The sequence below is a fragment of the Rhopilema esculentum genome, chromosome 10 (assembly GCF_057945365.1).
Source record: "Rhopilema esculentum isolate cy_ngs chromosome 10, ASM5794536v1, whole genome shotgun sequence".
Taxonomy (NCBI): domain Eukaryota; kingdom Metazoa; phylum Cnidaria; class Scyphozoa; order Rhizostomeae; family Rhizostomatidae; genus Rhopilema; species Rhopilema esculentum.
Genome location: NC_142824.1, coordinates 2165557 through 2181663, shown reverse-complemented (window position 1 = coordinate 2181663; position 16107 = coordinate 2165557). Strand labels below are relative to the sequence as shown.

Below are 16107 nucleotides of genomic sequence, written 5' to 3'. Positions count from 1 at the left end.
TCCACTGGCGGAAAGCGATGGTATTAGTTGACTTCCTTCTTGTTTTACCTTATGCAACATAACTTCATAAATTTTCAATCTGGGACAAAATTTTCAAACTTGGTGATAGGCACAAAATTGGCACTGTCCTTGTCTTCAATATCAAATAAAGATGTTATTTACGACCAAAATTGCAATTTCCATAACCAAATTTGGCCCTTGAAAATTCGGATTTTAACTGACAAGATCCCAGCTGCAAATCACTCTATGGCAGAAATCGGTAAATCCTCAGAAATTATTTTGTTTTTGTGGGAATCTAGTATTTTCGTTACAAAAGTGAATTGCTTCTCGATAATGCGACAACCATTGTAGTCCAAGTAATTTATGTCGCTAAAAGGTTCGTTTCACTTTTCCTTTTAACCCACCAGTTTGAGAATTTTCCGACAGAACAATAATTTTTACGAAAATCTGTCAAATTTTGGAAGCAGAGGGGGCCACGACGCCCCTGAGGATTTAAAAGTTCAATTCCTCTTACACAAATACCATATTAATCTCTACTATCATAGCTATTAAGGTAGGGTTTCCACTAAATAAATAAAATTGTGCGGCAGTCAAACTTTTTCCAAGTCGTTACTACTTGTTTCTGCTTGTTTACTAGTTGTTTCTTCTTCTTTCTTCTTGTTTCTTAGTCGTTTCTACTGATTTCCCGTTATTGAAACCACGTGGAGTTAACGGGTCTCACTTTTCACACACGTTGTCCCTTTTCTCGCATTTTTCAGGTTTTTAGGGGATGGGATACCAACTCTATGGAGTTGTCAAGTGATCACGTCAACAAAATCTGTTTTTAGAATTTTTTTAATTTTTTCTGATAACCTGAAAGAGCATCATGAAATACCTCTAAATCTGCAAAATCAGTAAAAGGTATCACAAATTGGCTGAGATATGACTAGATGACTAGCACAAGATCTTGATAAACTTTATGAACTGAGCCAAAATAACAGTAATCTGTTAGCAAACTTCAAATCTTTCATTAGACATATCTCACCTGATTTTTGACAAATTTAACCGATTTTGCATAAATGGGAGTATTCTATGGTGTTCTTTAATGCAGTGTGGTCAAAATTTGAAAATTCTGAAAATAGTTTTTTGTGACGTCACACTTTAGAACTCTATTACCCAGAACTTTTGCTCTACACGCAAACATTATTACAAGAAGAAAAGGCAACTTTTGTGTCTTAAGACAGGGCAACCTCTCCAAAGGACTTTCGAAAAATGCTCCTTAGCAAAGAAGTAAAGTCAGCTTTACACCCATTTTATTCTTTACCAAACCCTCTATAACCATCTCAAGGATCATATTTTCTTTACGTAAGAAATCTGGGTACAATTTCATTTCTAGGTAAAAACCTTTGATTTTGTGCTATCAAAGATGTTTGAAGTTCCTTTCAATTACTTTTCAAAATTATCAATGCTATTTGGCTCTGGGTGGCTCTGCGTGGCTCTGCGTGGCTCTGCGTGGCTCTGGGTGGCTCTGGGTGGCTCTGGGTGGCTCTGGGTGGCTCTGGGTGGCTCTGGGTGGCTCTGGGTGGCTCTGGGTGGCTCTGGGTGGCTCTGGGTGGCTCTGGGTAGCTCTGGGTGGCTCTGGGTGGCTCTGGGTGGCTCTGGGTGGCTCTGGGTGGCTCTGGGTGGCTCTGGGTGGCTCTGGGTGGCTCTGGGTGGCTCTGGGTGGCTCTGGGTGGCTCTGGGTGGCTCTGGGTGGCTCTGGGTGGCTCTGGGTGGCTCTGGGTGGCTCTGGGTGGCTCTGGGTGGCTCTGGGTGGCTCTGGGTGGCTCTGGGTGGCTCTGGGTGGCTCTGGGTGGCTCTGGGTGGCTCTGGGTGGCTCTGGGTGGCTCTGGGTGGCTCTGGGTGGCTCTGGGTGGCTCTGGGTGGCTCTGGGTGGCTCTGGGTGGCTCTGGGTGGCTCTGGGTGGCTCTGGGTGGCTCTGGGTGGCTCTGGGTGGCTCTGGGTGGCTCTGGGTGGCTCTGGGTGGCTCTGGGTGGCTCTGGGTGGCTCTGGGTGGCTCTGGGTGGCTCTGGGTGGCTCTGGGTGGCTCTGGGTGGCTCTGGGTGGCTCTGGGTGGCTCTGGGTGGCTCTGGGTGGCTCTGGGTGGCTCTGAAAAGCCCTGGAGTTGGGATGTTCAACTGTTTGCTAATGTCAATTTGCAAATATTTTGAAGCTCCGATGAGAGAAACGAGGATTCCATTAAATGACAAAGAATTAGGCATGACCATGACACTTGAATAAAGTTTAAATTAGGAACTGTTTTGCGAGGGAAATGATGGACGCCCATAGCCCTTGGTTTCTTTGATTTCTGAGGAAGGTGTCCAAAGCTTGAGGAAATCGTCTTGAGGAAGAATTAACACTTTTTTGGACTCTGGGCATATCGTGTCAGGCAAAATATAATGAACAATGAACATATGAACAAGTTGAAACAGGTTTATATTTGAATCTTATCTTGACATTGTAAAAGACTTAAAAACACAATGTCCAGCCTCGTTATTAGTTTTTACTATAACTAGGTCGAACAACAAACTTGCAATTGACCTATACATTATTGTAGAAAATTACTTTTCCTCTGTAATACTTGGTTACGGGCCAATTGAGCGTTTGCACCATTGGAATCTCAGTTACTAAAACGGAAAACTAGTTTACGTGCCATCTCGGCCAAGATATCAATCAATAAAAATAGAGAAATTTGTTATGGGAAATAAATTTTAATAGAGTGGAAGAAGTTTACAAATTTCGATAAGCGCCCCTTCTGTCGCGCTATGGGAAATAAATTGTAATAGAGAGGAAGAAGTTTACAAATTTCGATAAGCGCCCCTTTCTTCACTATAATTGCCTTTTTTGAATCCCTAGGAAGAAGTATTCAATTTCAAACACAAAAGCAAAGTATGCCTTTCAACGTTGGAACAGCAACAGCATTCTTCCTCCTTTTGCAGAAATGATATTGGATGATTCATTACTCGTTTTAGCCAATCACTGCCTTAAAAAAGCAAGACAAAGGTTACAGGATGTTTTATAAACAATCGAGGTACTTCCAAGGCGCATTGGTGAAAGAAGCAGCTTGTGAGTATGAGCAATTTTTAATTATATTTTAAGTTTCAAGGTTGATGGGGTTTTATGTTTTTATTTAAGCACGATGCCTTTTGCATGCAACCGGCCGTCACGTTGCTCGATGATTATTTTAAGAAAGAACGTAAGGAGAGGTTGATTTTTCATTTTAGATATATATATATTTAGGAAACTTGAAAGTTTGTCTCGAGTCTTCACAGGTGTTGTATTTAAGGTTATTTAAGGTAAACCTTTTCTGGATAAAAACATCAATTTTTAGATTTTTTCACATTCAAGTAGCCGAACCTTCAAGACACACAATGATACCAAATTTGAAACTAACTTTGCAGACATTTTGAAAATGGAAAAAATCCCATGTAAACGAAGGTTTCCATAATTTTTTTATTAAAACTTTAGTTAAGGTCTGAAAATCTCTTGACCTGTTAAGCCGATTATCGTTTTTTGCGGTTGATGTCACATGTCTCATTTACAATATCGCGTGGCACATCCATGTATCCCATGTACCGATGTGTTTATTTAAACAGGCTTGTTGATCTTAAAGCTTCAAGTGACTTGACCCGGGTTACACTGTGGTTTACGAGTGTACCTTGCAAGTGCAATCAGTAAAATTCCGTTTTCCCCGGACTTGCAATTCCTCTACATACAGGTACGATAAAGCTATTTTGTACCCAAAGAACTAATCGAATGGCTCAAAAATTTGCAGACGGCCAGGATAGATATCGGGTTAGCAAAGTGCGTCTCAAAATTTTGTATTTGCTCTGGTCCGTCTTTTATAGCCAAATACAGCTATGAGAGAGAAGAAAAATTGTTTGCCAATTTTTGACAGGGTAAAGTTTCAAGAGGAAGAGGAATTTAAACAATTTGAGACAAATTTTGGTAGCTTAGGTGCTGCGCTTTCTGCTGATATAAGTCAGATTTTGATACCTCAAACGCAAGGGTACAAAATAGCTTTGAAGGTGGTACACTCATTTAAGCAATAAATTTGCCTGGAAAGTGGAAAATAAAGTAGAGAGTACACCTTAAAAAGCGATCCCACACGGGTCCAGATAGCAGACCCAGATGAGTACGGATCCAGCAGGTCTAGTGTAGTGTAAATGACAAGCCTATCTGTGCTTGTTTGGGTACGGATCCATTTGGATCCATGCCATGCTAGTGTAAACGGGGGCAAAAGTAGCCTGCGTGCAGACTCGGAAATTTAAAAGAGGAGAGAAAGTAGAGTCTGCGCAACATAGCCACTTTTCTTGTTCGCTGACATCAACATTTTATTCTAAGCACTAGAACAACAACTCCATTAGCGTGCAATGTTTTTCTGTAATTCTAGTTGTTCAAAGTTGTTCAGAAGAACAAACAGAACTATTCTATTATCCTGATACCATACATTTATACTTCTACTCGAAGGCGCCACTTTGAAAACTGAATAAGCAATTGAAATTCCCCCTAACCAATCAATTTCGGTTCTTTGATTCTGAGAAACTTGCGAACATCGGCTCGACTTTGCAGACTCTACTTTTTCTCCTATTTTCAATTTTGTCAACAGAGTCTGCACGCAGGCTAGGTCAAAACAGCAAAAAGACTTGTTAGAAACTCAAAATGCATGTTGAAAATTTGAAAAGCCTTTTAACACAATCAATTGTTGAAATTTCTATGATTGTTCGTTCGCCCTACACGTCGTCAGTGTGAGATTGCACAACTCTGATTCAACCAAGCAGTTTTTGAAAGGACTCTCAGTGAGCATAACTTCGCAAGAGATTTTAGCCAAAACCTTGCATGAAGTTATCTTTCCTCGAAAATTTGTTTTATAAAGCTTGGATTTACATATTAATTTTGTTTTGTGAATCTCTACCATGAGCAGCTCCATCCAGGGCAGGTTGCCTTGATGAATGGCTACCGAATTATCAATTTCCAATAATTGTTCAGTTGGTCCACAAAATCATTAGTTTGTCGATAAAATCGTCTATTGGCAGGTGAAAAAGCATCTAAATTTTATGATTGCCTGAAATTCTGGCCTAATCCTATTTTTATTCTATAAATGTGAGCATTTTACTTTTCTTTTTAGTTGTTGCCCAATTTTCAAAAAACACTTTCTTCTTCCATTTTTATCTTCTGTGGCTGGGAAGGTTCTTACGGAGTTCTTATTTTTTTGACAAATCGAGCCCCTGTGTTCTTATAATGTGTTTCTATATAAATTGCAGCAGATTTCCATTCCATGGAGTGACTTTCCCTTTGATTTTAAAAAGGAACTTTCTCCTCGATAATAAAAATCCATCTCACATCGCTATGCAGTACTGAGGTGAGGGGGATCAGGGGGGTCACTGACCTGGGGACCCATGACTTTAGGGGCCCATAGATAAAAGGGTCAATTATGGAGCTATAGTTTTTTCAGAAATTTCAGTTCCTTTGCACAATTTTAACGATATTTCAGCTGATGCAACACTAGCAGGCAAAGTCAGAAACAGCCTTATGCAATGAAAACATTTGGAAATAAGCGTTTTAAATTCAAATGCTTAAGCTTGTTCAACAGCTGCATTGGCTGATGCTTCTTAGAAAAAGTGACTCCTCGGTGATGTTAGGAGTTATGTCATCTTTTTTGCTGCGCAGAATTTCGCTCTTTTTTGCTAGGTCATCTTCCTTCAATCTTGTGTATAATCAAATTATACTGAACCCCTCCCATGTCTCGCCAATTGACACGAATCGCCTAATTATCTTTGCTATAACACTATCAATAATAACAATGCCAACAATAATCTTGAATTTTACCAAAAGCCTTTACCTGGCTTTCACTTCAAGATAGATAGGTGTTGGTCTTCAATTTTTTGGAACATCTAGCCCCTCGTCTAAACGAGCTTCTTCCAAGATCGAATCAACTAGTTTTTTATTGACATTGAAAGGTTGCATTCTGATTGCTAGGTGTAAAGTTTTTCAAATTATTTGAAAAGTGAAAATCTTTTTGGTGCAGCATGTCCGTTTTGATCAAATTCAGTATTTAAACGTTTTTCACTTCTTAAGATTTTTTAAATGTAAAGAATTGCATATTTTATGTATGCGTTATGACGATAGTATACTAGTAACATTTAAACTATATTGAAAAGACTAGAGAAGTAATAGCCACCATCGCAATATCAGCATCCAAAAGAGCCACAATTTTAGCAACCATCGTCTCAAAAATTTTCCCCGGACCCCTAAAAGGCTAGCCTCTGGTTTGCCTTGCTTTTTTCTTTTATTTTGACCCGGGGCCCAGAGATCCTCTCTGCGGCCCTGTCGCTATAAAATCTAGTCTAATCTTCTATGACTGAATTTTTCTGCAGAGATCTGGCTGAAAGTAAACATGGCGGCTGTAAAGATCTGTCTAATGCTAGTCGTGACCTTCGCGGTATTGCTGTCAGTTAGAGGTAAAACACCGAAACAAGAACTTCTTGGGCGTACCCTTTGGTTCCGATCGTTAAACTTCAGGGAATACTTCATCCGACACAAAGATTTCTTGGTCAGTATCCAACACCGTCGATTCACCGAGCGCTTTCTATTGGATTCATTGTGGAAGATAGTGCCTGGCCTGTGTGGTAGAGGGATCAGTTTTCAAGCTTACACACACAAGAAGTACTACCTGCGCCACAAAAACTACCTGGTACGGTTAGACAAATATAAAAACACCCGCAGATTCAAGATTGATGCCTGTTTCATTCCGCGCCGTGGTCTCGCAGATCCAAAAGGCTATTCGTTTGTGACAGTTGATCCCAAAGGTTACGTGTTGCGTCATCAAGGCTTCAGAATGAAGATATCTCGGAATGACGGCAGACGCTTATTAAGGCAGGATGCTACATTTATCCATTTCCCATAGAGGACCTGCGCAAGAGCATTGTACAGCCTGGGGAAGATGAAGAAGTAAATGAACATGCGCTGGATTTTTTAAGTTTCTTGGCTTTCGATATAAACTCTTTATTTACATATTTTCACTCTTTTGCTGAGGCCAGCTTCCGGTTATGAACATATTTCTGTAGTAATTTCAAATGAAGCAAAGTCTATGCTGTAAACAACATTTCTTTTATGCTGTATGTTCTTCTTTTAAAGGGAAGGGGATTTATTAGGGTTGGGAGTGAATTCATGTTTTGTTCAGTTAACAAATAATCCAAGTTCGTTTTTTGCTTAAAATTAATGAATCACAAGAACAACATGAAAAGATTTGTGACTTTGCAAAACCGACTAGATCTCCAAAACTCCAAAATGAGGCAAGTCTATCCATCCACGTGGGCATTGTCATCTTCGTTGCAGTGGCCTAAGTGTTCGGTCATGTCGTTCTCCACCGCAATAGCTGTTGTCTTAGACGAGGCTACGGAAACCCAGTGATAATGCTTACTTATGTTTCTACAACTCTAATTTTAGCAAAAGAAACAGAAACTAAAAGAACAAACTCCAATATACTAGTGGAACAAGCTGAATAGGTTGCCAATCTACTCCTTAACAATGGTTGGGGAGGGGGCCTAACCCCAAAGCCTCTTTAGTGTTTTGGGAAGTTCCTAAACAGTTTGAATCAGGGAAAAAACAAAGTATGGCTTGATTATTAGCTGAGATTTTAAATTGCTTTATTTCGACCTTCCTGGTAGTTGTTCCATGTTAATCACAGATGCCAGTGAGGTTTGCTCTTGCAATGCTGGCATTTCATGTCAAGCTTTCCAGGGGCGTCGTGGCCAATAAATTCTAGAGGGGACCAGAAAGAAAAAATTTCCGACAAATTTTTTTTTGACTTCTATTCATCAAATAGCAGAATTTCATTGTATGTGTGTGAGGGGGGGGGGGGGGGAAGGGGAGGGGGGAGACACATAACCTTGCCTTAGCTCGAAAGATATTTCAAATGCACTTTGAACTTTGTCTCTGTTTTTCTCATACTTACTGTAAAAGTCCTTGACATATCGCAAACCTATAGATTTGTAGATTAGGACAAGGATTTGAACAAAGTTGACTACCTGAGGCAGCACAATGCTTGTTGGGAAGGGGAAAATTTTTTATAATCTTAATTCTTCAAGATCGCCGAAAATTGCATCCTTGGAAGCAAATTTCAATAATAAAAATTTATTTTCAAAATTAATATATCCACTGGCGGAAAGCGATGGTATTGGTTGACTTCTTTCTTGTTTTACCTTATGCAACATAACTTCATAAATTTTCAAATCTGGGACAACATTTTCAAAATTGGTGATAGACACAAAATTGGCACTGTCCTTGTCTTCAATATCAAATAAAGATTTTATTTACGACCAAAATTGCAATTTCCATAACCAAATTTGGCCCTTGACAATTCGGATTTTAACTGACAAGATCCCAGCTGCAAATCACTCTATGGCATAAATCGGTAAATCCTAAGAAATTATTTTGTTTTTGTGAGAATCTAGTATTTTCGTTACAAAAGTGAATTGCTTCTCGATAATGCGACAACCATTGTAGTCCAAGTAATTTATGTCGCTAAAAGGTTCGTTTCACTTCTCCTTTTAATCCACCAGTTTGAGAATTTTCCGACAGAACAATAATTTTTACGAAAATCTGTCAAATTTTGGAAGCAGAGGGGGCCACGACGCCCCTGAGGCTTTAAAAGTTCAATTCCTCTTACACAAATACCATATTAATCTCTACTATCATAGCTATTAAGGTAGGGTTTCCACTAAATAAATAAAATTGTGCGGCAGTCAAACTTTTTCCAAGTCGTTACTACTTGTTTCTGCTTGTTTACTAGTTGTTTCTTCTTCTTTCTTCTTGTTTCTTAGTCGTTTCTACTGATTTCCCGTTATTCAAACCACGTGGAGTTAACGGGTCTCACTTTTCACACACGTTGTCCCTTTTCTCTCATTTTTCAGGTTTTTAGGGGATGGGATACCAACTCTATGGAGTTGTCAAGTGATCACGTCAACAAAATCTGTTTTTAGAATTTTTTTAATTTTTTCTGATAACCTGAAAGAGCATCATGAAATACCTCTAAATCTGCAAAATCAGTAAAAGGTATCACAAATTGGCTGAGATATGACTAGATGACTAGCACAAGATCTTGATAAACTTTATGAACTGAGCCAAAATAACAGTAATCTGTTAGCAAACTTCAAATCTTTCATTAGACATATCTCACCTGATTTTTGACAAATATAACCGATTTTGCATAAATGGGAGTATTCTATGGTGTTCTTTAATGCAGTGTGGTCAAAATTTGAAAATTCTGAAAATAGTTTTTTGTGACGTCACACTTTAGAACTCTATTACCCAGAACTTTTGCTCTACACGCAAACATTATTACAAGAAGAAAAGGCAACTTTTGTGTCTTAAGACAGGGCAACCTCTCCAAAGGACTTTCTAAAAATGCTCCTTAGCAAAGAAGTAAAGTCAGCTTTACACCCATTTTATTCTTTACCAAACCCTCTATAACCATCTCAAGGATCATATTTCTTAACGTAAGAAATCTGGGTAAAATTTCATTTCTAGGTAAAAACCTTTGATATTGTGCTATCAAAGATGTTTGAAAGTCCTTTCAATTACTTTTCAAAATTATCAATGCTATTTGGCTCTGGGTGGCTCTGGGTGGCTCTGGGTGGCTCTGGGTGGCTCTGGGTGGCTCTGGGTGGCTCTGGGTGGCTCTGGGTGGCTCTGGGTGGCTCTGGGTGGCTCTGGGTGGCTCTGGGTGGCTCTGGGTGGCTCTGGGTGGCTCTGGGTGGCTCTGGGTGGCTCTGGGTGGCTCTGGGTGGCTCTGGGTGGCTCTGGGTGGCTCTGGGTGGCTCTGGGTGGCTCTGGGTGGCTCTGGGTGGCTCTGGGTGGCTCTGGGTGGCTCTGGGTGGCTCTGGGTGGCTCTGGGTGGCTCTGGGTGGCTCTGGGTGGCTCTGGGTGGCTCTGGGTGGCTCTGGGTGGCTCTGGGTGGCTCTGGGTGGCTCTGGGTGGCTCTGGGTGGCTCTGGGTGGCTCTGGGTGGCTCTGGGTGGCTCTGGGTGGCTCTGGGTGGCTCTGGGTGGCTCTGAAAAGCCCTGGAGTTGGGATGTTCAACTGTTTGCTAATGTCAATTTGCAAATATTTTGAAGCTCCGATGAGAGAAACGAGGATTCCATTAAATGACAAAGAATTAGGCATGACCATGACACTTGAATAAAGTTTAAATTAGGAACTGTTTTGCGAGGGAAATGATGGACGCCCATAGCCCTTGGTTTCTTTGATTTCTGAGGAAGGTGTCCAAAGCTTGAGGAAATCGTCTTGAGGAAGAATTAACACTTTTTTGGACTCTGGGCATATCGTGTCAGGCAAAATATAATGAACAATGAACATATGAACAAGTTGAAACAGGTTTATATTTGAATCTTATCTTGACATTGTAAAAGACTTAAAAACACAATGTCCAGCCTCGTTATTAGTTTTTACTATAACTAGGTCGAACAACAAACTTGCAATTGACCTATACATTATTGTAGAAAATTACTTTTCCTCTGTAATACTTGGTTACGGGCCAATTGAGCGTTTGCACCATTGGAATCTCAGTTACTAAAACGGAAAACTAGTTTACGTGCCATCTCGGCCAAGATATCAATCAATAAAAATAGAGAAATTTGTTATGGGAAATAAATTTTAATAGAGTGGAAGAAGTTTACAAATTTCGATAAGCGCCCCTTCTGTCGCGCTATGGGAAATAAATTGTAATAGAGAGGAAGAAGTTTACAAATTTCGATAAGCGCCCCTTTCTTCACTATAATTGCCTTTTTTGAATCCCGAGGAAGAAGTATTCAATTTCAAACACAAAAGCAAAGTATGCCTTTCAACGTTGGAACAGCAACAGCATTCTTCCTCCTTTTGCAGAAATGATATTGGATGATTCATTACTCGTTTTAGCCAATCACTGCCTTAAAAAAGCAAGACAAAGGTTACAGGATGTTTTATAAACAATCGAGGTACTTCCAAGGCGCATTGGTGAAAGAAGCAGCTTGTGAGTATGAGCAATTTTTAATTATATTTTAAGTTTGAAGGTTGATGGGGTTTTATGTCTTTATTCAAGCACGATGCATTTTGCATGCAACCGGCCGTCACGTTGCTCGATGATTATTTTAAGAAAGAACGTAAGGAGAGGTTGATTTTTCATTTTAGATATATATATATTTAGGAAACTTGAAAGTTTGTCTCGAGTCTTCACAGGTGTTGTATTTAAGGTTATTTAAGGTAAACCTTTTCTGGATAAAAACATCAATTTTTAGATTTTTTCACATTCAAGTAGCCGAACCTTCAAGACACACAATGATACCAAATTTGAAACTAACTTTGCAGACATTTTGAAAATGGAAAAAATCCCATGTAAACGAAGGTTTCCATAATTTTTTTATTAAAACTTTAGTTAAGGTCTGAAAATCTCTTGACCTGTTAAGCCGATGATCGTTTTTTGCGGTTGATGTCACATGTCTCATTTACAATATCGCACGGCACGTTCAGGTATCCCATGTACCGATGTGTTTATTTAAACAGGCTTGTTGATCTTAAAGCTTCAAGTGACTTGACCCGGGTTACACTGTGGTTTACGAGTGTACCTTGCAAGTGCAATCAGTAAAATTCCGTTTTCCCCGGACTTGCAATTCCTCTACATACAGGTACGATAAAGCTATTTTGTACCCAAAGAACTAATCGAATGGCTCAAAAATTTGCAGACGGCCAGGATAGATATCGGGTTAGCAAAGTGCGTCTCAAAATTTTGTATTTGCTCTGGTCCGTCTTTTATAGCCAAATACAGCTATGAGAGAGAAGAAAAATTGTTTGCCAATTTTTGACAGGGTAAAGTTTCAAGGGGAAGAGGAATTTAAACAATTTGAGACAAATTTTGGTAGCTTAGGATCTGCGCTTTCTGCTGATATAAGTCAGATTTTGATACCTCAAACGCAAGGGTACAAAATAGCTTTGAAGGTGGTACACTCATTTAGGCAATAAATTTGCCTGGAAAGTGGAAAATAAAGTAGAGAGTACACCTTAAAAAGCGATCCCACACGGGTCCAGATAGCAGACCCAGATGAGTACGGATCCAGCAGGTCTAGTGTAGTGTAAATGACAAGCCTATCTGTGCTTGTTTGGGTACGGATCCATTTGGATCCATGCCATGCTAGTGTAAACGGGGTCAAAAGTAGCCTGCGTGCAGACTCGGTAATTTAAAAGAGGAGAGAAAGTAGAGTCTGCGCAACAGAGCCACTTTTCTTGTTCGCTGACATCAACATTTTATTCTAAGCACTAGAACAACAACTCCATTAGCGTGCAATGTTTTTCTGTAATTCTAGTTGTTCAAAGTTGTTCAGAAGAACAAACAGACCTATTCTATTATCCTGATACCATACATTTATACTTCTACTCGAAGGCGCCACTTTGAAAACTGAATAAGCAATTGAAATTCCCCCAACCAATCATTTTCGGTTCCTTGATTCTGAGAAACTTGCGAACATCGGCTCGACTTTGCAGACTCTACTTTTTCTCCTATTTTCAATTTTGCTAGGTCAAAACAGCAAAAAGACTTGTTAGAAACTCAAAATGCATGTTGAAAATTTGAAAAGCCTTTTAACACAATCAATTGTTGAAATTTCTATGATTGTTCGTTCGCCCTACACGTCGTCAGTGTGAGATTGCACAACTCTGATTCAACCAAGCAGTTTTTGAAAGGACTCTCAGTGAGCATAACTTCGCAAGAGATTTTAGCCAAAACCTTGCATGAAGTTATCTTTCCTCGATAATTTGTTTTATAAAGCTTGGATTTACATATTAATTTTGTTTTGTGAATCTCTACCATGAGCAGCTCCATCCAGTGCAGGTTGCCTTGATGAATGGCTACCGAATTATCAATTTCCAATAATTGTTCAGTTGGTCCACAAAATCATTAGTTTGTCGATAAAATCGTCTATTGGCAGGTGAAAAAGCATCTCAATTTTATGATTGCCTGAAATTCTGGCCTAATCCTATTTTTATTCTATAAATGTGAGCATTTTACTTTTCTTTTTAGTTGTTGCCCAATTTTCAAAAAACACTTTCTTCTTCCATTTTTATCTTCTGTGGCTGGGAAGGTTCTTATGGAGTTCTTATTTTTTTGAAAAATCGAGCCCCTGTGTTCTTATAATGTGTTTCTATATAAATTGCAGCAGATTTCCATTCCATGGAGTGACTTTCCCTTTGATTTTAAAAAGGAACTTTCTCCTCGATAATAAAAATCCATCTCTCATCGCTATGCAGTACTGAGGAGAGGGGGATCAGGGGGGTCACTGACCCGGGGACCCATGACTTTAAGGGCCCATAGATAAAAGGGTCAATTATGGAGCTATAGTTTTTTCAGAAATTTCAGTTCCTTTGCACAATTTTAACGATATTTCAGCTGATGCAACACTAGCAGGCAAAGTCAGAAACAGCCTTATGCAATGAAAACATTTGGAAATAAGCGTTTTAAATTCAAATGCTTAAGCTTGATCAACAGCTGCATTGGCTGATGCTTCTTAGAAAATGTGACTCCTCGGTGATGTTAGGAGTTATGTCATCTTTTTTGCTGCGCAGAATTTCGCTCTTTTTTGCTAGGTCATCTTCCTTCAATCTTGTGTATAATCAAATAATACTGAACCCCTCCCATATCTCGCCAATTGACACGAATCGCCTAATTATCTTTGCTATAACACTATCAATAATAACAATGCCAACAATAATCTTGAATTTTACCAAAAGCCTTTACCTGGTTTTCACTTCAAGATAGATAGGTGTTGGTCTTCAATTTTTTGGAACATCTAGCCCCTCGTCTAAACGAGCTTCTAACAAGATCGAATCAACTAGTTTCTTATTGACATTGAAAGGTTGCATTCTGATTGCTAGGTGTAAAGTTTTTCAAATTATTTGAAAAGTGAAAATCTTTTTGGTGCAGCATGTCCGTTTTGATCAAATTTAGTATTTAAACGTTTTTCACTTCTTAAGATTTTTTAAATGTAAAGAATTGCATATTTTATGTATGCGTTATGACAATAGTATACTAGTAACATTTAAACTATATTGAAAAGACTAGAGAAGTAATAGCCACCATCGCAATATCAGCATCCAAAAGAGCCACAATTTTAGCAACCATCGTCTCAAAAATTTTCCCCGGACCCCTAAAAGGCTCGCCTCTGGTGTGCCTTGCTTTTTTCTTTCGTTTTGACCCGGGGCCCAGAGATCCTCTCTGCGGCCCTGTCGCTATAAAATCTAGTCTAATCTTCTATGACTGAATTTTTCTGCAGAGATCTGGCTGAAAGTAAACATGGCGGCTGTAAAGATCTGTCTAATGCTAGTCGTGACCTTCACGGTATTGCTGTCAGTTAGAGGTAAAACACCGAAACAAGAACTTATTGGGCGTTTTCTTTGGTTCCGATCGTTAAACTTCAGACAATACTTCATCCGACACAAAAATTTCTTGGTCCATATCGAACGCCGTCAACACACCAAGCGCTTTCTATTGGATTCATTGTGGAAGATAGTGCCTGGCCTGTGTGGTAGAGGGATCAGTTTTCAAGCTTACACACACAAGAACTACTACCTGCGCCACAGAAACTACCTGGTACGGTTAGACAAATATGAAAACACCCGCGGATTCAAGAATGATGCCTGTTTCATTGCGCACCATGGTCTCGCAGATCCAAAACTCTATTCGTTTGTGGCAGTTAATCCCAAAGGTTACGTGTTGCGTCATCAAGGCTTCAGAATGAAGATATCTCGGAATGACGGCACACTTTTATTAAAGCAGGATGCTACATTTGACCATTTCCCATAGAGGACCTGCGCAAGAGCATTGTACAGCCTGGGGAAGATGAAGAAGTAAATGAACATGCGCTGGATTTTTTAAGTTTCTTTGCTTTCGATATAAACTCTTTATTTACATATTTTCACTCTTCTGCTGAGGCGAGCTTCCGGTTATGAACATATTTCTGTAGTAGTTTCAAATGAAGCAAAGTCTATGCTGTAAACAACATTTCTTTTATGCTGTATGTTCTTCTTTTAAAGGGAAGGGGATTCATTAGGGTTGGGAGTGAATTCATGTTTTGTTCAGTTAACAAATAATCCAAGTTCGTTTTTTGCTTAAAATTAATGAATCACAAGAACAACATGAAAAGATTTGTGACTTTGCAAAACCGACTAGATCTCCAAAACTCCAAAATGAGGCAAGTCTATCCATCCACGTGGGCATTGTCATCTTCGTTGCAGTGGCCTAAGTGTTCGGTCATGTCGTTCTCCACCGCAATAGCTGTTGTCTTAGACGAGGCTACGGAAACCCAGTGATAATGCTTACTTATGTTTCTACAACGCTAATTTTAGCAAAAGAAACAGAAACTAAAGAACAAACTCCAACATACTAGTGGAACAAGCTGAATAGGTTGCCAATTTACTCCTTAACAATGGTTGGGGTGGGGGCCTAACCCCAAAGCCTCTTTAGTGTTTTGGGAAGTTCCTAAACAGTTTGAGTCAGGGAAAAAACAAAGTATGGCTTGATTATTAGCTGAGATTTTAAATTGCTTTATTTCGACCTTTCTGGTAGTTGTTCCATGTTAATCACAGATGCCAGTGAGGTTTGCTCTTGCAATGCTGGCATTTCATGTCAAGCTTTCCAGGGGCGTCGTGGCCAAAAAATTCTAGAGGGGACCAGAAAGAAAAGATTTCCGACAAATTTTTTTTGACTTCTTTTAATCAAATAGCAGCATTTCATTGTATGTGTGTGTGTGTGGGGGAGAGGGGAGGGGGAAGACACATAACCTTTGCCTTAGCTCGAAAGATATTTCAAATGCACTTTGAACTTTGTCTCTGTTTCTCTCATACTTACTGTAAAAGTCCTTGACATATCGCAAACCTATAGATCTGTAGATTAGGACAAGGATTTGAACAAAGTTGACTACCTGAGGCAGCACAATGCTTGGCGCGGAAGGGGAAAATTTTTTATAATCTTAATTCTTCAAGATCGCCGAAAATTGCATCCTTGGAAGCAAATTTCAATAATAAAAATTTATTTTCAAAATAATTATATCCACTGGCGGAAAGC

The 16107-nt window shown here is 39.5% G+C and overlaps 1 protein-coding gene across 1 annotated transcript; it reads left to right on the top strand.

Annotated features, from left to right (window-relative positions):
* Positions 1–3136: 3136 nt before the first annotated feature.
* On the top strand, positions 3137–15043 carry LOC135694816 (uncharacterized). Its single transcript, XM_089110812.1, has 4 exons — positions 3137–3214; positions 6396–6922; positions 11098–11158; positions 14318–15043. Exons 1-4 carry the CDS (start codon positions 3139–3141, stop codon positions 14845–14847), a joined length of 1194 nt encoding a protein of 397 aa, XP_088966938.1. The 5' UTR covers positions 3137–3138; the 3' UTR covers positions 14848–15043.
* The last annotated feature ends 1064 nt before the right edge of the window (positions 15044–16107 follow it).

Excerpts from the sequence above, each read along its gene's own strand:
- LOC135694816 (XM_089110812.1), top strand. The coding sequence starts at position 3,139 with ATGTTTTTATTTAAGCACGATGCCTTTTGCATGCAACCGGCCGTCACG. Across the intron at positions 6,923-11,097 it reads CTACATTTATCCATTTCCCA|CACGATGCATTTTGCATGCA; the intron begins TAGAGGACCTGC and ends TCTTTATTCAAG. Across the intron at positions 11,159-14,317 it reads TGATTATTTTAAGAAAGAAC|AGATCTGGCTGAAAGTAAAC; the intron begins GTAAGGAGAGGT and ends ATTTTTCTGCAG.